Source organism: Protomyctophum parallelum (assembly GCF_964188405.1).
Source record: "Protomyctophum parallelum genome assembly, chromosome: 14".
NCBI classification, from domain to species: domain Eukaryota; kingdom Metazoa; phylum Chordata; class Actinopteri; order Myctophiformes; family Myctophidae; genus Protomyctophum; species Protomyctophum parallelum.
Genome location: NC_139709.1, coordinates 42,922,580 through 42,948,921, shown reverse-complemented (window position 1 = coordinate 42,948,921; position 26,342 = coordinate 42,922,580). Strand labels below are relative to the sequence as shown.

Genomic DNA, 26,342 nt, shown 5'->3' with positions numbered 1-26,342 from the left:
AGTTGACTGGGTTGAAAACATGGCTGCTGCCGAATGTGCAGCAAATGTACGGAAGTGAGGTATGTGTGTTATTCTCGAGCTTCAAAAGCAAATTTGAAGTAAGAACATTTGGTTAACTGTGTATAATATAGCCAATGATTAAACGTCACGCTATTTGTGTAACGGAAATGTGTGCAGTCGCCATTATTAGCGGCACGCAAATCCGTCGGCAAAGTTGTGCGCGGAACAATCGGCTAGGTAACATTAGCCTCCTGCGGTTAGCTGTAGCAGCTAACTAGCTAACGTCTCCGTGGTGCGCCCTGGAAGCTAACTATGCTAACTTGTGGTGCATACTGCATAGACATTAGCCACACCAACACACCTGCGAGTAATAACATTTGTCATTCTCCATATTACGTCTGTTTGGTTTCTTATCAGTAACGCTACTGTAACGTAAATAGTATTTATGCAGCTAGCTATAGCACTCCATAAGGAGTATCTACAAACGAATAACGTGAATGCTTAATTGAACGTATATTACTTCGTTGGGGGATCGTGTCATTTGACACAAACATAGCATTTTCGAATGGAAAAGTGTCGACGCGACTAGCTTTTACACTTTTACCAGTTTAAAGTGCGTTATTTCTTTGGAAAACGCGTCATTTTGGTCGAGCGAAAGGCTCGCGCAACTATTGTGAGCTTTTATTTATACAGTAATGTAGCCTAAGCCAGCTATGCTAATCAACTTGGCTAGCTAGTAATGTATGGCTGAAACTGAAACAAAACTATATCCTTGTAATCGCTGTGGGCTGTGGCACTAAATGTTGTGTCGTTGTAGAATGGGGAAATATTTCAACCGCCTCTCATGCAACAGCGTGAACGTCAACTGTGTCTAGCCATTCAGTCCAGTTAGCTGGTTTGCTAAAGTTAGCCCGCTAACTGGCAGCACGTTAGCTAGGTCAAGTAATGTTCGCCCTGAAGTTGGTGGTTGTCAATGTGATCGTGCCAACAGTTAGCATAGCCTAGGCATGTTGCACTTGTGTTTATCTCTTCCAGTGCCCTACAGTTGACACACCCGCTACAAAAGTGTCGTGAATTCAGAACACTACGCCATGAATTTTCAGACTGCAAAGTATGGTTTGTTTTTAACTTTGGTCGCTGGGCTCTGGGCAGCTGCTTTCTCACCGGGTAACACAATTCGGGGATCTGGTCTTGCCACTAGGCCCACATTCAATGTGTTTAACTACATCTCCCCATAGAGACGTATTCAGTGGTGGAAGGGAAATATCTCTACAATTAATTATTGGCTGATTAAAACATTTAGCACACGTACTGCCAATGCAAGGTGGCTTGTCATTTAGACTACGACGTATTATAGACGTAACTTTGCTTGCAGCAAAGCAAACCATTGGATGTTGTTTCTTTCATGGGCTTAACCACTGGATGACAGTTGCAGAACTTGCGGTGCTTAACGTAGACCCCGAAGTCCCAAATAAATGGACACAATTTTTTTTCCCACGCCGACATCGTTGGAACAATAAGCGTCTGGACTTTTCTCTTTTGGCTCAAACATGCTTCATGATAGTGTGCCCATTCTGCCCAGTGCCCAACACGTGTCAACAGTCAACACAAGTTCAGTACTAAACACGCGCGTCTGAAAGGAAGTTGCTTGATTGGAAAACGCAGCACCAACTAGCAGGGTTTATTCACTCATGCAATGATGGTTGCTTATTTGGGCTTTAAAGCTTAAAAAGGTGGCGTACTGCCACTCTCAGCATAATGCCTCCTTGCATGGAAAAAAGCTACCACAGTTGGATCCAAGTGTTCAAACTAGTAAATGTTATACAGGGTGATTGTGATTTAGTGTCTGGGTTAATTTTGTATGTACAAATACAGAATAGATTTTTTCGGTGCAGCCAATGATCCTCTAAAGATGGCTATTCATTTGAATGCATTGTCGAAAGGAACTTGGATTCAGACTTGGATAAATAATTGGCATATCTCTATCGCTGGCAATTTGCATACAACTAGCCCCATATGTGACTTCAGTCCTTACGCTCATTCTGATGATGAAGTCTCAGCCGCGTTTGCAGAAACGGTGCATGGTTTCCACTCTGAACGTTGCTTACCCTTTTCTGCACATCGTATCCAAAAAGTAAAGGTCCGTACATGAGCTAAACAATTTTTACTTTCAGACGGACAAGAAAATCCAAGTTACGGGTTGAAACGAGCATTTAAATCGCCTATTTAGTCAGCCGGTTTCATGTTTTTCAAGGAAGTTGAAAAGCATTAGTGCCTCCCCTGGTCGAATGTGGAATTCGATTTTCCAACTGACTTCAGTTCAGTCCACACTCACATGTACAACTTCCTTGAAAAACATGGAAGCGGCTGACTAAATACGTGATTTAAATGCTCGTTTCAACCCGTAACTTGGATTTTCTTGTCCGCCTGTAAAGTAAAATTTGTTTAGCTCATGTACTTTTTGGATACGATGTGCAGAAATGGGTAAGCAACGTTCATAGTGGAAACCATGCGCCGTTTCTGCAACACGGCTGAAGGCTTTCCCGGTGTGACTTCATCTCGGAGCTACAGAATGAGCGTAGGGACTGAAGTCACATATGGGGCATACAACCTGCTATTTTGAAATAAAATGAAGCACACACACCTATGACAGTTGTTATGAGAAAGAGATGAGGTTAATCTGTCTTTTTACAAATCCTGTTGTGCGAAACCATACCACCACCGTTCAATTATGTTTCACAAGGAGTTATTTTTCTTAACTTTGCATGGCTAAATTGTAACCATGACCATTCTCATGCAAGTACTAAAGAGCAGGCCTAATTATTTTTGACATGTTGAGGATGAGTGCTCACTCTGAATAACCCACACCCCTGTCTACTCATTCTGTTTTTCTTTCTCTCATATTTTATGCATGGTCAAATCACATTCGCTTTCTCAGCTTGAATCTTTATTGGGGTGTGAACTGTGAATGAGATTATGCATGTGGTAACGCTTGTTCCAGGTGACTATTACCGTAGGTCACAACAGGGATGTTAAATGTACTCACTGCTAGCCGGCCAATGCTCAGGTTTTTATGCAGCTGTAGTTTTACAATGTCAGGAAAATGGAGGGATTGCTCCTGAGAGGTTTTAAATAGCTTGTGACAGATATAGGTCCACTGATTAGGTTGCGGATGAATGTAAAAGGGCACTAGTCCACTATGCTAATTGGTATAGCATATTTTATATTATTGTGGAAGGACAGCAGTGAGATAATACTGTCTTTAATGTTGATGAGTATTGATTTTGTTGTCCACTCTTATCACATTTATACGGTATAGTCATCTATACCGTAAATATTATGCTGTCATCTGTTGACATCAGGATCGGAGTTAAAAAAACCAAAACATACACAATATATCTGAGCAGCACAATAAGCAGTTTAGCAAGCTTTGCTTTCCTTGAAAACAAGTCAGGAAGTTAGACTAAATCACGACAATCCTGAGTCTACGTACATGCTGGTTCAAGAATGTAGGCCTTACGATTGCAGATTCGTGTTCTAATAGCATTACAGTCTACGTTCTGATAATTTGGATACCACCTGTTAACCTGTGTAGGCCCATTGGCCCAACTGTTGAACGGCGATAAGCAGGCTGACAGTTTGTGTGTGAGCCAGGAGAATTTTTTTATCTGCATTTACTTATTTCACTGTAGATGCCAGGCCATGAACCAATAAACAGAGAGGCCAGCTGTTTGTATTGTTTTTGCTGGAAATTATTAACCAGTAATAACTAATGCTTAACATTGTCATACCGGTAACATACTTTTGTTGTCTTTCATTGTGGGGTAGTTGCAGCACATTTGTGAAAGTCCAAGACAAGACTTATTTAGTTATTTCTTATATTGATTTAGGCTATTAATAATGAATGTATCATGTATGTAAGTGTGAACACACAACACATGAAAATCTATTTTCAGGGCATTTCGTCTTGTCAGTGTTTAGGATAGATTTGTCTGATGAAATGAGACAAAACTTAGTGAAACTTCATTTTGAATTTGTTTTCTTTGTACGGACATGTTGCTTAGTTACTTACAAAGATGTTTGTAATAAAGCCAATTGAATTTGGTCGACACTTTTACAAAAACAGATTAACTGCATACATCTTTAGTGTATAAGGCAGTGGGACACGTTGGCTATACTATTTACTTGGCTATACTATACTATATTATACTATTTAGTAATTATAAGGCCTAATGACCTGTATGTCTCTTTCGTTTCCAGGTGCCCACATTCTGCAGCAGAGGAGAGAGCACCAGGATGAGACTGTAGGCACCCGCCGTAGTATGGCCGCGTCCCGTTCCTCGCGCGTCACACGGTCATCAGTGGGGATCAATGGATTGGACGAGAACTTTTATGGCCGAACCCTCAGGAACCGCAGCATTGCCCAGCCAGAGGAGACCTCTGTGTCTCCGCTGCCTAGGGCCCGCTCGCCTAAGAAGAAGCAGGACGCAAAACAGGACGCCAAGCAAGACACTAAGCACGACTTGAAGCAGGACGCACAGCAGCAGGCTTCATCGCAAGGGAAGGTAGCTGACTGTAAGGCACCTCTGCCTGAGGGGGAGCAATGGGCCAGCTCCAGGAAGCGAGGTGTGTCCTGCTCGGAAAAGGACAGTGGCCCAGAGAAGTCTGAAAACTGTGAGAAGGAGTCACGGGATGCCTCTCCTCAGCTCAAAAAGGCCAAGCGGTGCTCCCGCTCTGGAGAGTCTCAGGGACCCGAGGAGGACGTGCAGCAGCCTGCGAAGTCAGAGAGCCCTGTGTCTGTGCCAGAGCCCACAGAGGATAAAAACAAGGAGGATTCGGCTGACCAGAACACTGCTAATTCCACCCCTGCTTCACCGATCCTCTGTAAAGAGGAAGGTGAGGCCAAGCTGGCAGTGGAGGGTAAGACGGAGGAATGTCATATAAAGTGTAACAAGGCCGCTGATCCCCCGAACCCTCACAAGGCCTCTAATGGACTCAGAGAGACGACAGCAGAGGAACTACAGCTATGTGCGCCCACCGGAGAGCCTTGTGCAAATCCCGCTTCTGCCACCAGTAGCCCTTCATTGCTCAATGGTAGCCAGGTGGGGGCGTCCTCATCCCCTGACCCCATTGTGCCTTGTAGAAACTCTGTCCCTGGGCAGACAGAGGTCAGCGGCTCAGGGGAGTCGCCAGCATCGCCTGCTGGTGCCACACTTGGGGCTGCTCTCCAAGAGCCTCTCCCTGAGCTTATGGTGGCCAAGGAGCAGGAGATGGAGGCGATGGAGGTGGACATTGTTGGTGGGTCCCTGTGCCTGGCCCACGAGGAGCAGGTGACGGAGGTGGAGGGGGAGGGGGAGGAGGGGCAGAAGGAGGGTGGAACAAATGGCCAGCCTCTTACGCCAGTGCAGGAACCCACTGAGCCTACCTCCTACCCCCCCTCCCCCTCCACCACCTCTGCTAACAACATAAACAATATCCCAATCAACAACAGCAACTCAGGAGAAACACCCCCGCTAGAAGCAACCCACTCCCCTACCGAGCCAGGATGCAACCCCTCAGCATCCAACACACCCCCTTCTTTCACAGAGCCCCACGAACACAGATACACCCTGCGGACTTCGCCCCGGAGGGCTGCCTGCAGTGGTAAAACCCCCTCCCCGAAACCCACCTCACCTCCCAGAGACAACGGGCCTCTGAGGGAAGAGGGCGAGGTGGTGGTGGTGGCGGAGGAGGTAGCCACAGTGGTGGTGGGAGAGGCGGAGGTGGAGCTGGAGTCGTCGTACCCCAAACTGGAAGAGCCCAACCCCATGGACTGCGTGGGGCCCTCCAGTGAGGGGCAGGCCTTGATGGGACCCGGGGACCCAGCGGGTGGTGAGGACAGTGGGACAGTGGCGCTCATGGAGGCGGGGAGCAGTAAGCAGGCAGCATGCAGCCAGGTCACGGAGGAAGAGGAGGAGGAGGAGCCAGACGTGTATTACTTTGAGTCAGACCACCTGGCTCTCAAACATAACAAAGAGTATGTTGAAGCCCCCTATCCCCCCACCATCCCACCTGCTGAGATCCTGTTGCGCTTTGCCTTTGAACACGGAGTAATACATTTAATAACCTATGTTCTCCACAAATTGTATTAGCAGCCACCCCCCCCCCCCCTTTCTAATCAAGTATCAAGAGTTGAGTAGTTTTTTCCAGGTTGATGCTCTGGATGCTAAGGCAAGGTCTTTGGACTTTTAGATATTAATATTAACAATACAGGCTCTAAAAAGGCTTCATCGAAATGTGGCCAGTCTACGACGTCCGTCATCTATATCATATCTGTGATGTATAACATATTTGGGCAAGATTTTAGCCTGATGACCACCCTTGACTTCCATTCTAAAATTAAACGTTAAATATTTAAAGAAATATAAGAGAAAAACAAAAATGCATGGTGATACCTTCTTGGCCTATTGGCAGCGTGCTCAAGACATTTGGTGCTGATCAGTCCAGCAGTCTGTTCTGAGGGCCACCTTGGTGCTCATCAAAATGGATATAGCTCACAGCTCATTCAGTTTAGATAAAAGGATCAAATGTTTGTTGGGACTCGTTGTTTAGTGGTAGGTAGCGTCAATGATTTGTAATGAATGTATTCATGGTCTGAATCATGGAAGGGGAACATACTTTTGGTTATATTTAGTTAACTTGTTAAGGTTAGGCAAAGTTAGAATGATAAAGTTTGGCATGGTTTTGTTGTGTTTGGGGTATACAGATGGGAAGGGCTTTCAGACTGGAACTGGGTTAACCCATTCTGACCGGGCACCCATTTTGGTGTCGGCATCATGTTATGCTTTAGCTATTGAAAAATAGCAGATCTACAAGCTCATATCGCGCCACCGAGTGGCGCGATACGAGCTTGTAGGTCTGCTATTTTTGAAAAATCGAAGAGCGACTGACATTTTTTGAATCTGATCTCAGGTCAGAATGGGTTCATCAGACCAGTGTGTGTCCGGCGGAAACCTCGTATGAATCTGATCTCAGGTCAGAATGGGTTAAAAGTGTTATGATACATGCGTTCTAAAGCCTGCTTTATATTACTATCATGCGACAAGTTGTGTGCTTGTAGATTAGATTTGGCTATCCAACGGCATCGTATCACACTCATACTCATAAATGAAGAACGGGTCCGTTCAATAAGTCCAATGAGCCTAAAGCATGATTCGTATTGCGGTATACACAAAGCTCGAAAGCTGTTTGCATTCGTATAATATTCAGCATAATGGGTCTGATAGCTGAGTTTTATTGGCATATCATAATTATTACATTCACTGATACAATTGGGATATGAAGTAATTTGGTTTATTGTAAGATGTAATGTGCCATTCTAAGCAGAATGTTTGTACATACACATTGTCACTTTGTCCTCATAATAAGATGTTCTTTGCAGTCAAGCCGTTAATATCCGCCTTAAAATCTATTGCTGTTTGTGTGAAATGAGATGCCACATTTAGGTTTTCCTGTAACCTTGGAGATTGAATGTTAAAACGGCTGCACTGATTACTTCACTTGGGAGTAAGCCAAGCTAATGTTTTCATGGAAATTGAATTATTGGCATTGGGAATATATGCATAGCTTTGTTATGACAGCTTGTATGTGATGCATAGGGCTTCAAAATTTAACTTGAATAATTATATATTCTAATAATTGGTCATCATAGAGCTTTTACATAAAGGTATTTATTTATGAATATTATAATGGTTATTTAATTTCGAACACCATTCTATATTCCAGTTCTGTACTTAAGAGACACTTTGCCAATTGTGAAACAAAATTCCATTGTTTCTAGATGAGATCATAATAATACCATATGTATTTGTAAGACATGGAAATGTCCAAATGATGACAAATGCATATTTTCGCATTCAAAATCAGTAAAGTGTTGCTTAACTACAATGTGCATGAATATAAGGCAATATGACAAAAGAGGCTATATTTTATAGTGATAAATATTGGAAGCTGTTTTTGTAAATCAAAATTCACAACAAAATTGGACCGCATGAAACCATTTGTTTGGTGCAGTGCAGTAATACTCCATACCTGATGCAGTTATGGGTGTGTGCTTATAGTGCATTTTACAATGGCTTCCAACGTGGCTCAGCCAATCCATAATCGAGCACTGGTTGCGAACGCAGTGAGCCACTTACTATGACAGCAAGGGCTGAATGTCTGTGTGTCCCGCTGTTACACCACCCGCCCGCCACCAGAGGGCGCAGCTGTAGCACACACACACACACACACACACACAGGGCGCAGCTGTAGCGCGCACACACACACACACAGGGCGCAGCTGTAGCGCGCACACACACACACACACACACACATGAGCTGCGTTCGCTTCCCGCGTTTGCGCGTCTTACTTGTACTATACATTTTATAATCACCTTTTGAACCTCAAACTAGTCAAACAGGAAGCGGTTAGTGGTTGTTATTGAATGACCCATTCTGGGCAGAACCCCTATTGGTATCTTACCCCCTCAGGCCGGGAACCCATATTTGGGTTCTGTACAGTATGTACAGTATTCAAAAATGTAATTTTTTTGATGCTGCTATATAAATATTTGAAGTTTTTCAGAAACCTTAGGTCAGGATTTAGAGGCGTTTTTAGAATCGGCCTTAGGCCTAAATGGGTTAAATGCTCTGCTGGTGGTGAGGAAAGTGTCTTTATAGATATATATCCTATCCCTAGATAGCCTAGTGTCAGGGCATGTTTGTAGCATTGTGTATGCTGAATGCTAGTCGACAGGTGGTCCCATAATGTGTTTAATCCGACTATGCTGTCTGTAAGGCCACTGTCCCACATGTGCATGTTCTATGAGGGCAAAGGGGTGGAGTGTCCCGTTGTGGCTCGTTGGTCGCTTTTAAGCGAACACATGTGAACCGTGGAGTTCAACATTGGTAAACTTTGACCAGGCATAATCAAGAAGTGCCGTGGTTGACTCTAGGTCTTTTTTAAACTGCACACCAGGTAAACTGTACTCTGCTAGCACTGCCCACAGCCCCCCAAGATAACATGAAATTGACACGTCTGAAATCTCTGTTTGGAATTGGCTTTGAGGTGTATGAAGCATATGTGTGATCGTGCCTGGATGAGGAGGGAAGGGGGCTTTCCAGGTCTTTCAAACATCGTTAGTCAGTCATCCATTTAATGATGAATTGTCACGATTTTAAGAGTGACTGTAGAATAGGATTTCATTGACTGCTGTGAGCTACTATCGTATTGCCTTGTCATTTTGTCAAGTTTTTCTACCATGCCAAGATTTGGTTATGCTGAATGATCAGGTTTTAGCAAAGCATGACTAGGTACTTAAAGTTTTGTACAATCGATCGTTTGTCTTATTTGACCAGTAACTCCCATAACAGTCGGAAAAAGGATTCTTATGGCTCTGTTAATGGGCAATTCACATTTCTTTTTATGGTTAATGCCCACCCTACATCTTAGAATTCCACTATAAAAAAAACCCAACTGCTTTAGGTATTTTCTATCCTGTTCTGTGGACACAAATTACAGCTTTTCTATTCATTAGATTAATTTATCTGCAAACCAACATTAAATTAATTTGCCAAATCGAGACATAACTGTATGTAGAGAACTGGCTTTAAGCTAATTTGATCCTGTAGGCAAGCAACCTTTTAACGGATACAAGAGAGCCAGGGTGGAATTTCTCTTTGCTTTCCCCTTATGTCTCATGTCAGAATTGGACCCTGATTTGGTGGTTAGAATGAAAACGGCTGTACTTTATGTCCACAGGACCAGAGAAACCGGTTTAAGCTTTCAATAATTTATGAATCTGCTTCAGCTCCGCACCTTTATTCTTCCTGCTTAGTTTTTCATTTGGCACTGATCTTGGACCTTTGGTGCAATTGCGCAAGCTCCTTGGACAATTTAAGTGACAATGGAAAATCAGGCCTGTTGCCTGGACTCTTGGTGGTCTGCCAAGTCACCCAGCAGCATAGACTAGTCATGGCCTGTCCTGGGGACAGTTTTATGTATTATGCAAATCTAAGGTTTCTCTTTGTTGTTGCGTCATCAGATTCAGAATGACTTAAGAATGCAATAAATATTAAGGCATTGGTGTTTCAAATCAGTGGGCTATACTGTACTGATGCACAGTCCAAGGTAGGACATCACATACAATGAATGTCAACATGTCAACAAATATGATTCGAATAGTTTTGCTTCATCGCATGGCAGTTTTTAAAAAAGAAGAAAAAAACAACTGGCAGCCACCGAATTAACCTTGGCTTGTGAATGGATTTTCATTAATGATCTGCACTGCTATGTTCACCTGAATTAGTCTAATGATCATGTATAGCATGGTGTTCCGTACCCGTTGATTACTCAACTGTTGCTTGGCACTGCAGCACCACCACACATCATTCATAGTCATAGCTCCTTTGTCCCCTGGGGATGTAAGTGAAAAGGTCAGATTTCTCCAGTGCTGAAGTCTTGCAGCTGAAGCGCCACACTGCCTAGTGTCGTGTGAAGGTTATTAATAGTGGCAACGAAATGAACTACATGTGCAAACTCATAGATCAGACTTGTGGTTGATGCTATGTTTTGAAAAAGTTGGACTTTTATTCCGCAGCCACAATGGTAAAATGTACCAGCTTATTTCATCATATTACCAGTGAGTTATTTTGGTGTTGGTCTGGGTAAAAAAGGAAGGTTAGCAAGGAAGCTGCAAAACCTTCCCAATGTGGGTCGTAGAAACAACAAGCTCATATGCCACAATCATAATTAACTACCAGTGTGGCTGGTGGCATTTCTTTTTTTACACTTATTTAAATTCTCTTTCATGATTCAATCATGCATGGTCACAGGACCTAAAGGTTTAATGTGTTGCTGTACGGGCAAGTGTCACGCTAAATAATTCTACTAGCACTGGGCTAATTCTGCCACCTTTGTGTGTGTGTGTGTGTGTGTGTGCACGCCAGTTACCAGAGGCTATTGCAGACCATTGGGGTGCTGGAGGCTCAGCGCACGCAGGCCATCCTGGACTTGGAGAGCCTTGCGCGGCAACAGAGACATGCTCTTGTTGAACCCATACGTTTTGTGGAGCAGCTACAGAAACAGGTAACTATATCCTAATTATACTGTCCTCGCCTGCCGCGTTCCTGATGCCAACATACTGTATGTTGGGTCATGTTAACCCATGTTGCCATAGGCTACATCAGGGTTTGGGTCTGGATTTGGGAGATGTGTGTCTGCTGTCTGCATGAATGACTGGATCATCATGGTTAGATGCGCGCTGCGCGCTCCAGTAAAATTGTACGGCTGAGAAAGATTAGTTAATTTGTGTCCGATAAGGGCTTATTGGTGGGTTTTCGTGAACGATCGTTATTTGAACACGTTCAGGGACAACACTGGGCGTCAGGTGAACTTCCTGGAAAGTCCGCGGAAAGGACCGCAGACTTTACTCGCAGCTCACGCTACAGGGTAACTAAGGGACAAAAGTCACGTCTTCACCAGTCTACACACTCGCGTCCCGCGCCTCCAATCATGCTGAAAGCTCCACGTCAGTTATGGGTATGGGCTGGGCTACTGTGGAGCAGCCAACCAGCCCACGTAACCTCGAGGATGTTTTTTCTTTCTTCCACTCATCCTTCCTGCATCCTTCTTGACTGGTGGTTGTTCTCTCGTTCGGTGCAGAAAAAACCTAACCACGAGTATCACAGCGCCTGCTGTCGGCCGTTGAAAAACCTTGTTTTCACCAGAAACTACATTCATTGCACCGATTTGGAGATACAGGCCATTGAAAGCAGCACATAGAGTGCAAGTGGATGCGCACGCATCTTGAAAATGGCCACTGTCCCACTTACACTGTTATGCTATCGAGCGGCAGCTAACGATTCGATCCGATCAAAACATGGATTAAAGAATATAAATCCTAGAAAACGTAGGCTACGGTTCTGGCGGGCTGCCAGACAAAAGTAATTCTGCGCTTCTGTTCTGGCGGGCTCCGTGTTAAGTCGCACGCTGGAGCCCTGTCTTCCGCTGTGAGGACAGTACGAGTACAGTAACAGTACAGTAACAGTGCCGTAAGAGCACAGTCCCAAGAACAACTGTTTGATGAAATGTGCCGCTGTTAATCCCCAGGTGAACCTGGATCTGCCATGCCCCCAGCGAGTTGTCCAGCTTCCTGACATTGCATGGGACCAATACACCTCTGGACTGGGAGAATTTGAAAGAGAGTTCTGTGACAAGAAACGCAAAACTAGACGGCTAAAGCTCATCTTTGACAAGGGTATGTATAAACACGGTTATCTATTTATTTATTTTTTGTATTTTCTTACATTCTATTTTTGTGGAACAAGTCCTTTTTATACTAGTATTGCTGCTACTCCCATCAGTACTACTACTAATGTTCTTTTGTTCTCCCATTAGGGTTGCCTGATCGACCAAAAAGCCCTTTGGAGCCCAAGAAGGAAGGCGAGTCCTCCACCATGTACTCTTCTCTGCCCACTAGTGACGGTCCAGAGAATGGCACGCAAACTCAGGTATCCCTCAGTTCCCAACACGGACAATGTGCACCATGAAGTCCATGAAGTCAGGAGCCAATTTCCTCTGTCCACAAAGAACATCTACCTCGATTTCATCCCGGGATATTGCTTTACAACAAATAGGCTTAAAATAAATCTCTTTAAGCCTATTTGGAACCGGATCCGGGTCGGTTTGGACCCCGGATATTTTCGGAATTCAGGCTTACCTGAAGACCTCTAAAATATATATATAATATATATATATATATATATATATATATATATATATATATATAATGTATGTATGTATTTGCCCTTAATGCTTAATTGCTACTGACAGGAGTGACACACACACACACAAGGTTATTGCGACTGTAGGTCACATTTACTATGAAAACCTGCATCTCCTGTCCTTCAGTTAGTTAGTCTCCTTATGCCTTGTGTGTGTGTGTGTGTGTGTGTGTGTGTGTGTGTGTGTGTGTGTGTGTGTGTGTGTGTGTGTGTGTGTGTGTGTGTGTGTCAGTGACTCCTGCCAGTAGTAATTAAGCATGCAGGGCATGCGAGTATAAGCTGGTATCTATGGAAACATGAACCAATCCACCCACATCCCACTCTGCTCTTCTTAGTCACACTCTTTTCTTAGCCTTTCTTTGTAGTTATGTAGTGTTGTCTTTGACACTTCAATTCACTTGATTCTAGAGATTCATTAACCACGTGAACTCTAAAATCCCTATTCTGGGCATGTCATAATGGGAAAACATTCTGCAGATCTTCAAGCCTACACAGCTATTCTCTATATAACATTTTGTGTGGAGGGAAAGGGTAGTGGACCTAGTATAGACTCATAGGGACCTCTGTCAAAAATGTCTAGTTAAGACGGCTCAGGTCTCGACACCAAGAAAACAACGTTTTGATGATTTATTTTCCTTGCCTCTATCTCCATTGTCATCTGCTTTTGCATTCGACAGGGTTTTGCTCCCATTTTGACAGGGGATTTGGTTCATCAATCAAAATCATCTTCCCATTGCAAAGTCTTGTCAGGTCTGACAGCAGGCATTGTTGGGAAAACTGATGGCCTCAATGTGCCAGTCATTGCAATCACAGAGACATCCTCAGACAGGTTTCTATTTAATCTCTATTGATTAAAGTGTCTTCTGTGTCTTGCCAGATGATCAGAGGGAGACTGTGTCACACTAACAAGACTGAAACATTCAACCAGCTGTGGACTGTAGAGGAACAGGTATGATACCAAGCTGGTAGAGGGTACAACTGTATTCTATCTGAATGTAGTTTAATTGGTAATTCATATGATCGAAACCTGTTGCATGTAAAAAAAAAAATAAGTCGAGTTTTTCATTGTTCGATTAACAGGCAGACCTAACAGCTAAAAACAAGGTCATTTTATCGTCTACTCAGGCTTTTGTGAACACCCCGGACAGTTTTTAAGTTGCTTGATTCAGTATTTAGATTCATTTTAGCTGCCCATTTTTCAACCTCTATTTTAACCATGTTAGATTAATTGAAAAGGCCTGTCCTTGGTTCTGGTGACTGATATTGTCCTTTTTTGTCCTTTTCATTTCTTTTCTTATATATAAAATACACAATTACTTCCATACAGTGCAGAGGAACATTGCAGTACGATGTGGATCGACAGAAATGGTTTGAGGTTATTTGTGTAGTTGCAGTTTTCATGTGGGGCTTTGTGTGTACAGAAAAGGCTGGAACAACTCCTCCTGAAGTTTCCTCCTGAGGAGGTGGAGTCCAAAAGATGGCAGAAGATTGCTGATGGGCTCGGCAATAGGACAGCCAAACAGGTGATTCCCTGACTGGCTACACATGGAGGAAGGAGGATAAGTGGATGGGTCGATTTCAATACATACCCCGTTTCCACACCTAAGCGCAAAACGGTTTTGCACTGCGGACAGAATAAGCTGTGATGCGTGTGTGCAGCTGGTTTTTAGACAGCTGGTGGATGGGGAATTAAGCTGGTAATGGTAATGGTAATGGAATGGTACACAAAGCCTACAAATGGTCTCCTAAATATACCGGTAGTAGGCGTGGTTTGCTTCTCCCCGACCTCCAACCCCCCGGGTCCGATTACGTCACTGAATGCTTGGTATGGAGCTAACTGACATATCTAATTGCACTTATGTCTTGTTGACAAGTTTGTGATTACTGATCACAGAATTGTGTGTACTTGACAAACTTGTTCAACTGTATATCCCTATATCTATTTCATTAACTGGCTCCACTGTCATTATCCACATAATACAAATGTGTTAACAACTTCACAATGCTAACTTGCATAAAAATAGCCTGGTAGCAGTGTGTTAGTTCAGCTGTGCCTTGCATGTATCCAGAATTCTAGATCTAAACAAAGCCTGAGGGAGGCCAGTTTCTCTTTTGAGAAATATGAACATTTTAACACTTACTTCTTTAAACATTCCAGGTTGCCAGTAGGGTTCAAAAGTACTTCATCAAACTGACAAAAGCTGGGATCCCTGTACCCGGAAGGACTCCCAATCTGTGCATGTACACTAAAAAGGTAACCATTGCTCATTCACACAATCCACTAATTTATCTAATTTAAACTAAACGGTAATGGTTTTAGATTTGCTGCTTTTTTCCCCCTTGCAAAACGTAGAGACCAATCTATCAAACCTACCGTTATTGTTTAAAACAAATAACACCACGTGTGGAATTAAGCTATAATACACACAATCGCACATGGCATGCCTACAGTTTATAAGATGGCGTCTGTCTTTCTCTAGGCCTCCAATAAGCGGCAGCACCACCTCAACAAGCACCTGTACCGACCGTCGACCTTCCTGACGTCCTACGAGCCCCCGGTCTACATGGACGAGGAGGAAGAGCGTGCTGCGTACTACAGCAGCGTCCAGGACGCCTCCGCTGACGACTCGGTGAGTCCTCAGTCGGCGCCGTAGCCACTCTGCAGAAACAATCTAGAATGTAACGTTTGTTCTAAAGACGGCACACATGCACTTCAATACTGTAAAGGTTAAACATGAGCACTGTAGGTATAATTAACTCTCTTGATTTTGTTTATGTACACGACAACACAGACGGCAATACTAATTCTTTAGTCAACCTGTCCTTATTTCTGAACTACATGATACTGACCCATTATCTGAACACTGACATTTCCTGCATGTTTGTTTTTAATAATGTTTGTAAGGCATTAGAGTACTTGGCCCCTAGTAGTAGTTAGCTGTCTTCAATAGCAGTGTTAATTTTTACCCTGCCAGGTATTCATTCATTCATGCTTTCGCCTCTTCCGCGATCTTTTCATTCTGAGCTTTTGTTTTGAAGGCGAGAAATGTATGACCCCATGAACCGGAAGTGAAAAACATCTATAAAACCTTGAGTGATTTACTTTAAACTTTAAAATGATACAATTCCAACTACTTACAAGTTTGAAGTAGTGGCCAGAAGTACCCTATGCATTTCCCAAGCGCTCGCTGGCTTTTCCTCTGATGCCATTAACCTTTAAAAGAAAGCCTGGGGTTGTGGTGTCCTGTGGAGAACATAGACCTGCCACAAGCAGTAATGTGTTAGCTATGTTCTCGGCCACCAGAGGTACAGGAACGAAGTCACAGAATGTGTTGCCGGGACTGACCGAGAGAATGTTCACTGGATGACAAATGGGTTGGCTGCTCAGCCAAATGTCAGCATCATCACTCCACACAGCACCCTTCCTTTTATTGGCTCAAGTCTGACACACAGCGCTGCAGTAGAAACAGGCACAGATTTATACTGTAGACTTGTTTCATTGGACTGTCACAGATCGATACCCGTTACTTAGGCTCTAAAAAGGATATAGAACATCTGGAGATTAGCCACATTGAAAAGAATCCCCAGGCATACAATAGACTGTGTGTTTACAAGTGTATACAACACTGATCCCCCTTGTTTTCTCTCCCTCTCGTGCACACGCGCATATCCAGGACGAGGAAGCTGTGCCTGTGGAGCTGAGACACTTGCCAGAGTACAAAGAGCTGCTGGAGTTGAAGCGACTAAAGAAGCAGAAGCTCCAGCAGCTCCAGGAAGAGAGCAGCATGGTGCAGCATGTGGGCTTCAAGGTACGGCCTTCTTGTAACCTTAACATACACGATGCATATCGTCACTGTCTGCTGGAAACCTTGTATGTCCAAAACTGTTAAGGGCCCTGCACGCTGCTGCGTTTTTCGGATTTTTAGCATCGTTTTTCCATCCGTTTTCCAAACGTGTCCAGTGTGCAACCACCTTTACCTTTCAGCAAATGGCGGGGGGGGGGGGGGGGGGGGGGGGGACCTGTATTCCAATGGGTCCAAGCTCTTGTTAATACTTTTCATTGGTCTAACATTTTACAAAACCCAAAGACGGATGTAGCCATTTCACTTAACCCATTTATATTGGGAACCCCTATACGTAACTATATACCTTTCAATCCGGGAACCCCTGTTGGGGTGGTTGTTGCCGTCACTCTGACACATTTTTGAGGGGCGCTAGTCCCTCCTATATACAGCTTTTGACCCCACACGTCTCAATATTTGCCATTGATAATGAAAGCAGAAATTATGTCAAATATCCCCCAAATATGATGTAAATTCTCATTCTGATTGGCCAGTATGAGATGTTTCATGATGATGTACGATGATAAGGGCGCAACAATCCAACTATATCGTCATGCCAACAGCAAAGTATCGTATCGTTTCACTTTGTATTGTATCGAATCATTTTGCAATGCAAATAATCAATTGTATCGATAACTAGATAAAGTGCCTCCTGGTGGCGCTATAATAGGCCAATGTGAAAAGGGTGCCATTTCTTCTTACACCTTGGACAGCAATTGGATGATTTGAGGCATTTTCTTCCAAAAATGTGTTTTGCAAAAATCCAAAAAAAATCCAGGCCAATGTGAGAAGGGTGGGATATATTCCTCAGCCTAGTAGAAAAGTCTGTGAAAGATTTCACGTACGGTAAATTGCATGCTGCAATCTGGAGGAGTAATATAAAACAATGTGTTTTAGTAAAGTCGGCCTCCTGGTGGCGTTATAACAGGCCGTTCTGAAAACCTTGGGGCAGAGGTTCATCGTTGGAATCCAGAGTGTGTGTGCAAAATTTGGCATCGACCGGGTTAACGGTGCCGGAGATTAGCTGTTAACAGACGGACGGACGGACGGACGGACGCACACACGCACACACAATCCTGCAAACTTTGAAAGCCAATGTTAGCCAATTAGGATGTAATATGAAATATCGGACAGATCCGTCTTGAACACATGACTACAGAGATGCTGTGTAACGATTTGCGGCAACAAGTTTGAATTAGTCAGTGCCGGCTTGCCATATACACATTGTGTCTATTTGTGCCCCACATTGATGCTCAAAAATAGAACCAAACTCTGAAAGGCTCATCAGCAGGTTTTCCTGGTTTGCCTCCAGTTTGTCTACAGCCGTTGAAAACAATGGGTGCGTTTCTTAATGCTAGTATCTGACACTTTCTGTCAGTGTCAGAGAGTTGCTGCTAATATGCAGGACTAGTGTGTGGGTGTGGGTGTGTGGGTGTGGGTGGTTGGATGCTTTATATAATGCGTTTTTGTATTCTTTGACCACAGACATTCTGTTGTATGCCTAATTAAAGCAGCTATATTCTCTGGCTTGCTACAGAAACAAACACATCCTGTCATTGTACATTATTAGAGATGTTTGTGAATCTGAGTTTGCATCAAGTCAACACGTCGCCAACTTGCCATCCATGACATGTGCACTGTGTTGTGGTCCTCCCTACTATACAGCCTTGTCAAGGCTGCCCCTTGAGTAGCATAATGTGTGTGTGTCTGTCTGTGTGCATTGCTTTGAGGAAAAAATAACATACATATGTAATTGTGTCCGCACATTCAGTAACACAAGTCTAAGCCTATGAAATAATTACATGAAAAAGGATGTTTACAAGGAAAGAGTTACTAACTTTCTAAATTACTGCCAGCCAACTAATCAAATGAATTATTGCTATTGTTGTAGTGTGACATGTGTGGCATGGAGCCCATTCAGGGGGTGAGGTGGCACTGTCAAGACTGTCCCCAGGACAACTCGGTTGACTTCTGCTCCAACTGTTCTGACTGGTGAGAACTCTTCTCAATTAACAAGTACTCTGCTAATGTGTTGTAGCTACCCAACCCAGGAATTGAAATGTAACATTAAAACAATGGTTGTGTAAATTTGTTGTTTAATGATAATGAAAACTATACAGACTGTATGTATAACACTATTAGCCGGTATCCAATATCCTTCTGAGGGCCCTCCTAATGCATGGCTTTTGAAGATTACATCATATGGTAGCCAAGTCTATGAAGTTTAATGTTTGTTTAGGGCAGTAAAAACCGACGTAAGATGTCATATGGCCAACATAAATACATCTTGCGCCCCTCACTTCACACGACTGTGATTTGTTTGTTACCCTGACAGCTTGTTTAAGACCGAGACCCACAAGTTGAACCACCACTTGGAGCCAGTGTATCAGTCGGACACCTTCCTGGACAGGGACTACTGCTTGCCTCAGAGCGCAGGCTACAACTATTTGGACCCCAACTACTTCCCTGCCAACAGATGACAGGGGCCCCTGCACCCCTCGCTCCAGGCTGTTCTCTCCACATAATCCCACAGGTCACTCTGTGCATGGCTCCATACTCCAGTCCAAGTTAACCTGCTTAACCCCACTGCCAGGCAGGCTGGCCAACAGGCAGGCAGTCGAGCAGACGGCCAGGTGTGGCCACCTCAGAGCAGACCACAGTGCTGCTTGTGGTGGGGGGGGGGCTACTGACCGCTGGCCACCTTGACTTGAACATGGGCGGCCATGTTGGTTCCTCACATTGAGGCCCAGTCCTTCAGGCCAGGTTAATCAATGGAACTCTTTAAAAACGCTACACTATTTAAACAAAAAAAAACAATAATAAACAGAAGGCACACCAACATTCCCAGGCTCTGTGACTCCAGGAGGGCGACTCCCTGACCCCACCCCACTTCCGTTGCCCTCCGATACCTCCCTGTGCTGCTTTGAAACTGGAGAGTTAACGGTCAGTCTGGTATAGCACTACCTAATGGTAACATGTGGTTGCCCAGTGTCATAGTGGACCTCAACTAATCAACTGAGATACACATGGATGGTTACTGTGTGCGTAAGTGGTCTCTGTGTTTTGCGAGAGTGAAAAATGTCTTAGCTAGTCGTCAGTAGAACCAAGTATTTATGAATCAAACTTCCTCGGTGAGAGCCGAGGCTGTTAGGAAATAATTGGGTGAGTGTGTCGGGCAACGGAACTTAGCGCAGAAACGAGCGTCTCTGATTCCTCGTACTCTGTTTGTCGCCGATTACAGGAGCTTTGCCGATACATGTGACATTCTGAAGACCCTGTTTGTGTGTAGACGGACCATGCATCATGTCAGCCTACCAGTCACGCAACGCTGCTCTCTACCCCCTCACTACTACTAACCACCTTTCACTCACACACAAACAACACACTGTCAGCTTTGTTTGTTTTCCTTTATTTTGTTTTCAGAACAACATCTCTCTCTGTCTCTCTCTCTCTCTCTCTCTCTCTCTCTCTCCACTAAACCCTTTTAGTGAAGCACTACAGCACGGAAAGCAGACGTTGAAGGGTGTCTCGTGGGTGTCTTTGTTTGTCCTGTTTTGTTTTTCTTTCTTTTCAATGTGTGCTGTTGTTGATCATGTGGAGTATAGAAGTATACGGTGAAAAGTAGCCAGAGCTAGGTGCTCTATGCCATTTCTTTCATTGGGTCACCTCCTTTTGGCCACAGCCTCTTCTCAACCCCCCCTTGCTGCGTGGTATCATCAACCTACATCAGAAAAACTGACCCAATCTCCATGGCTCTAGATCCATTTTTAATTTTCGCAGTCCAGGTCAAAAGTCCATGAAAAGATTGTATTTTTATTAATCTATTTAAAAAATAATGAATAAATAAGAATGAATTGAGGTAGTGGTCGTTACCTCCACACAGTGGAACAACCCACGCAATTTTATACACATAGAATTTTGTTGTGCTTGAGTAGACACCATTTTGTATGGTTTTCGTTTCGTCTCCTTTCCCTCACCCCCTTTGCCCTGCTCTGTGTATAACAGTATGTTCTTATGTAAAAAATAAATAAAAAAATAATGTAAAAAAAAAAAAACTGCTAGAGGAGAACTGTGGAAATAAAGTATGTGAAAAGAGTTTCTACACCCTGTATTTCCTCGACTGTTATTCTGGCGAAACTTGAGTTCCAAACGTGCATGCTTAGTTCTGTTTATTTGTTCAGATAGATACTACCTACCAATATGCATTGCCTCTAGAAATCATCCAGAATTTCTAGAATCATTTGAAGGTGGATGCCACACTCCTTGTTGACAAAATGACAAAAAATGCAATTGCATTTTGTGTTGTGTTAACAAATACTTGCAAGATGCGTTCAATAGTTTTTCCATAGATAAAAAATTTAACCAAAATATGCTCGCAATTGACTTGCATAAGTTGCATTGCATGGTGAAATAAGTCTTATCTGGTTATTGAAAAAGCTACTTCATTTCTTAAAATAAGGTGATTCGGTCTTTGAATTATACAGGATCTTCAAAAGGTGAAATGAAGAATTATTTTATGATAAGAATATTTGTGATCTTGTAAGTTTAATTTTTACTCTACATAGCTACTACTCTCTTTATTTTTGAAGTTGAGACCCCCGGACAGACTCAAGGACCAGATGGCGGGATTATATCTCCAAACTGGCCTTGGAACGCCATGGATCTCCCAGAATGAAGTTACTAATGTTGCTCTGGAGACTCACGAATCCAGCTCTCTGCTGGAACTGTTGCCCCTGTGACCTGACTCCAGATAAGTTGTTGAAGATGGATGGATGGATGGAGCAACAAAAAATATCTGAATGCTTTCCTGTCCGGTTGTGGTTTATCAACCACCAGGTGGAGCCACAACATCAACTTTGATTCTATGAATCAGTTTTGAAAACACAACCCTGTGGTCTCTGAGGCTAATAAATCAGTGGTTCTCCAACCTTTTCATGTCAAGGATGAGGCCATCTGAAAATATTTGGTGCCAGGGACCCCCCCATACAGAATTTGTTGAAATATATTTAAAAAAAATCACACCCGTGTGAACTGAGTGGTGCAACTCCCCTCTCTCCCCCCTCCTCTCCTCTCTCTCTCATTAGCAGGCAACGGTGCAGCACTAATACTATCTCTCTCTCTGTGTTTCTGGCACAACAGCGCCCCTACTGGTACTCATAGTCATATACTGGTGCTCGTGAAGGTAGGTTAACGACATTGCTGTTCCTTGGAGTGGTTGCACCACTCCAAATTTTTTTTTCACATTTTGTCAAATATTCGATCTACAAACTCACAAGGCGTTGCATCGTGAAGCATTGTGAGCTTGTAGATTGGCTATTTAGTATTTTCAAATGGGTGATGTACAGCACCTTTCCAAAAAACTAAAATATCATGGAAAAGTTGGTTTATTTCCATAATTCCATTCAAAAAGTTTAACTTTCATAGATTATAGATTCAGTGCACACAACGTAAATGATTTCAAGTGTTTATTTGTTTATCTTTACACAATTTTGGCTTCCAGCTCATAAAACCCACTAAAACAGAATGTTTTAATCTGAATACCACTTTAAGAAATTAGGATCACATCAAATCAATCAAAATATGGTACTTTCAAAACAGAAATGTCAATCTTCAATACTTGGTTGTGAATCCCTTTGCCTTCATCACTGCCTCGATACGCCGTGGCATTGAGGCAATCGGCCTGTGGCATTGCCTCCCGGGAGTTATGGAAGCCCAGGTTTCCTTGATGCTCGTTATCAGCTCTTCTTTGTTTTTGGGTCTGGTCACTCTGGTGCCCCTCATTTTCCTCTTGACAATACCCCATAGATTCTCAATGGGGTTTAGGCCCGGCGAGTTGGCTGGCCAGTCAAGCACTGACGGCATGGACATCAATCCAAGTTGTGTTGCTTTTGGCGGCATGGCCAGTGGTCCAAGGTCCTCTTTTCCGATGAAAGTAAAGTGTGCATTTGGTTTGGGAATCAAGGTCCAAGGGTTTGGACTAGGAAGACGGGTGCCCTCACAGTGCTTGACTTTGATTTGATGTGATCCTAATTTCTTAATGTGGCATTCAGATTAAAACATTCATGCCCTGCAAAAACGGAGTAAATGGTGATTTCTTCAAAGATAAACAAATAAATGCTTGTGTGCACTGAATCTATAATCTATGAAAGTTAAACTTTTTGAATGGAATTATGGAAATAAACCAACTTTGCCATGATATATTTTTTTTTTTTGAAAGGTGCTGTATATAGGGTTATTCCAGGACCCCCTGGATCCCCCCCCCCCCCCCTCAATGCCCCTGGGCTCCAATGTGCAGAACAACAAGGTACACAATACATTAGGAAAATACACTGTTTTAACAATTTTATTGTCTTTTATTGAATGGTAAATATTGAATTCCCAACAAGCACTTTGATGTCCCATTGTTCCATTATGAGAATAATTGTGTGTGTGTGTGTGTGTGTGTGTGTGTGTGTGTATGAATGAATGCAATACTTTAATGCTTGTCATTTAAATACACAAAAGGAAAAAAGCTTTATTGTAATCTACATGCTTAATATACGGTACACTAAAGCATACTGTACATGAGAGCATGAAATCTTATTTTCTTGACCACATACTGTTTGACATTTCACTTTGTGGAACCCTGTCCATGTTCACCAAGAAACATGCTCTCAGTCACAGCAGGCAGTGCTGTTTCTTCTCTGTATACATTTATCTACCGGTACCTTGCACAGGCAGCTTGGAAGCATATCATTGCTGTCAGGTGGAAACCTCATATGTCCAACAGACACTAACTTGAGAGACAATGTTGTACAAGCAGTTCTTCACTGCTTTTGTGTGACACTAGTATGATAAAGTAGGGCATTAACCCATTCTGACCTGAGATCAGATTAAAAAAATGTCTATTACATCCTGACAGTTTCATTATTAACCCATTCTGACCTGAGATCAGATTAAAAAAATGTCAGTCGTTCTTCGATTTTTCAAAAATAGCAGACCTACAAGCTCGTAGCGCGCCACCGCGCTATGAGCTTGTAGATCTGCTATTTTTCAATAGCTAAAGCATAATATGATGCCAACACCAAAATGGGTGCCCATTCAGAATGGGTTAATATAATAATTAAATATAATAATAAATAAACAGTTGAAATATGGAGATACAAGATTTCTGCTCGACAATGACCGTATACTGTTTAGTGTTTACAGAAAGAAACAGACCTAATAGAGAGACAACACAGGTGGACGGAGCCTTTATTATGACAGCCAGGTGCTTGATCAGTGTCACGTCACGAGTACAAGTACAAATACTGGAACCAACCGGTAGTGTTTTTAAAACCTTTAACAAGACATGGGTTGGAAATGGAGTTTAATGACCGTGTAGTGTTTTGTGTCATAGGGGTAGAAAGCCTGATTCATACTTTGATATTGTAGATTGGCTAAGTACAAATCACGCTCCTGGTTAAAATGTTGGTGTGCTGTTTCCTTTGAGGGGAGAGGGAGTGGAGGTTTTTCCATACGTTGTTGGAGGTTCTATAGACTAGAGCCTGTGAAGCCTATTTACAGGAATCCACCACCTGGCAGATCTGCGCAAACACTTCCTCTGGTGACCTCTCGCCATCGATCTGGAGGCAGAAGAAGGGAAACTGGCTGAGACAAGACCTAATGAGTCATCTAGCTAAAAAAAAACAGCCTTCATGGCCTTGAGCCAAATACATTAACTCACTACCTGTAATGGCACACACACACACGTACACACACACACACACACACACACACACACACACACACACACACACACACACACACACACACACACACACACACACACAAAGCCTACCTTGTACAGAAGCCTCCTGCTTTCATAGAGAGCCACCAGAGGCTGGGTGTAGCTGCTGAAGTTGGCCACCGTCCTGTTGAAGACACAGTTTGGGTCTTTGTCTGAGTGAGAGTTGGAGGAGAGGTGTCTGCGACACTGCAGGCGGTCGGACATGGTCTCAGGCAAGCAGTCCAGCACGAGAACAGCAGTGGGCTCCTCCATCTAAAAGCACACGCAGAGACATGTATTCAACCACAGTAAACGGTCTCATCTGACCTTGTGCCCCAAGTTCCCCAACTAAGCACTTTTGTAAACACCACTGTATTGTCAGTATAGGCTACAAGTTAAGTTTAAAAAAAACAAAAATTGGCCTGGGCCGGCTGAGCGCTCCAGGCACCTAGGGTAATCCAGCCTGACAGCGTATCGCGGGTTAGTCTTGATCCCGACAGCCTTTGTTACGTGTCTTCTCCCCCATCTGTCTCCCCCTTTCCTGTCTAACTACTGTAAAATCTATCAATAAAGGCAAAAAGCCCCCAAAAATATCTTAAAATAATAATCTGCCACTTGTATATAACGGGTGTCCCCTGTGGTGCAGCGTGATTCAATACTATGACTCTGTCTAGCCTTGTTAAAGCCGGAGTTAATAAGTAAAAATCTAATCAGTTTAACTAACACAGATTTTAATGTGCATGTGTGTACCATCTCTAATCTAACCCAGGCCAGCATTGTGTCTTGTGTGAAAGATGCTTGTGTCTGACCAGATGGCTTATCGATATGTTGGCTTATGGTCATGCCGTAACAAATTCCTGTGATTTATTGTACTTAGACAGGCACCCTCTGTAGACATCTTTAAAGCACAGCTACATCTCTGTGTTCTTACTACTCTCTGTTCTGCCTGATTTGCAGCCGTTTTATGTTCTTTTCTATTGTTTTAATGTTACTGTGTGTTTTTGCTTGTTTTAATATTATATGAAGCAATTCACTCCCATTAATTGCATTTCCCTGTAGGTCTTGTTTTCCCGCCCGCTTCCCATTACCACTCCTGGCCTTTTGTGTTGTCGTGGTTACATCCTGGCATGTACAGCATGTACAGCATGAGTCATATTTGACTTAATTTAGCAGTGACGTTGTGCATGCAATGCATGTGTGGCAGTTCACCATATATTGAACGACCTGTATTAAATTCTGATTGTTTATTTCTAATCTAACAGGAAGGTCGGGACACAAATGGGTTAAAGTTTGAATTATTATTTATTGTGTATGTTGCAGAGAATTATATTATTTCGGGCTGTGTATGTATATTGAATGACTCTTGATTGTTCATTGCTTGTTGTCTCCATGGTAGGGAGCAACTATCAGCTGTGGGGTGTGGGGGAACCTACCAACAGTATGAGGCTTTGTTTAGAGTACCCTGCTTTCTCATTGTTTGTATGATATGGTTAATTGATTGAATAATAAGTGATGTATAATATGTGATGAATAATATGTGTTGTCCCTGGACATTATGAAGTACTGGTGTAATTGTGGAATCAATTCAGGGTGGTTTGTTCCAGTGGGAGGGGCTTAGCCTTTATATGTAGGGAGGCCTCCCAGTCAAAGTAGGACTGTGGAGGCCACATGTCTAGTATCTCTGTAAATACTTTTGGTCTGTGTGAATAAAGACAAACGGCATCTCTGCATCAAGGACTGCCTGGAGGTTATTTTCTACATATTTTCCCGGTTTTCATACTACCCACACTAGGCAAGTGTGACAGCATGTAAAACACATTTGGAAATGTAGGCTACGGAGTTGTCAAACACCAAATTTAGATACAGTTGTATAACAGATTTTCAAGCAAAGAAACATTAAAAAGCTAAGTCAGCACTTTCATTGACATAGATCTATTCTCTCTTCTGAA

General features: G+C 43.1%; 2 protein-coding genes across 6 annotated transcripts in view; one reads left to right on the top strand and one right to left on the bottom strand.

The window, feature by feature from the left end:
- The first annotated feature begins 6 nt into the window (after nt 1-6).
- zzz3 (zinc finger, ZZ-type containing 3) lies at nt 7-20,748 on the top strand. Of its 3 annotated transcripts, none has more exons than XM_083781988.1 (12): nt 7-59; nt 4,261-6,016; nt 10,969-11,107; nt 12,131-12,278; nt 12,419-12,531; nt 13,682-13,753; nt 14,226-14,327; nt 14,963-15,058; nt 15,285-15,434; nt 16,479-16,613; nt 18,538-18,638; nt 18,982-20,748. In XM_083781988.1, exons 2-12 carry the CDS (start codon nt 4,323-4,325, stop codon nt 19,124-19,126), a joined length of 2,895 nt encoding a protein of 964 aa, XP_083638114.1. In that variant the 5' UTR covers nt 7-59; nt 4,261-4,322; the 3' UTR covers nt 19,127-20,748. The 3 variants fall into 3 exon arrangements, with proteins under 3 accessions (XP_083638114.1, XP_083638116.1, XP_083638115.1); XM_083781990.1 differs by having other exon boundaries at nt 48-98; XM_083781989.1 differs by lacking the exon at nt 7-59 and adding an exon at nt 156-1,111.
- Nucleotides 20,749-23,788: 3,040 nt separating this feature from the next.
- The window catches only part of ak5 (adenylate kinase 5), a 62,921-nt gene continuing 60,367 nt past the window's right edge, over nt 23,789-26,342 (bottom strand). For all 3 annotated transcript variants that reach the window (XM_083781222.1, XM_083781221.1, XM_083781223.1), the window contains 2 exons: nt 24,466-24,666; nt 23,789-24,250 (listed from right to left, as the gene is read on the bottom strand). In XM_083781222.1, the coding sequence (XP_083637348.1) occupies nt 24,182-24,250; nt 24,466-24,666 (270 nt within the window). In that variant the 3' untranslated portion in view covers nt 23,789-24,181. The remainder of the gene's footprint in view (nt 24,251-24,465; nt 24,667-26,342) is intronic.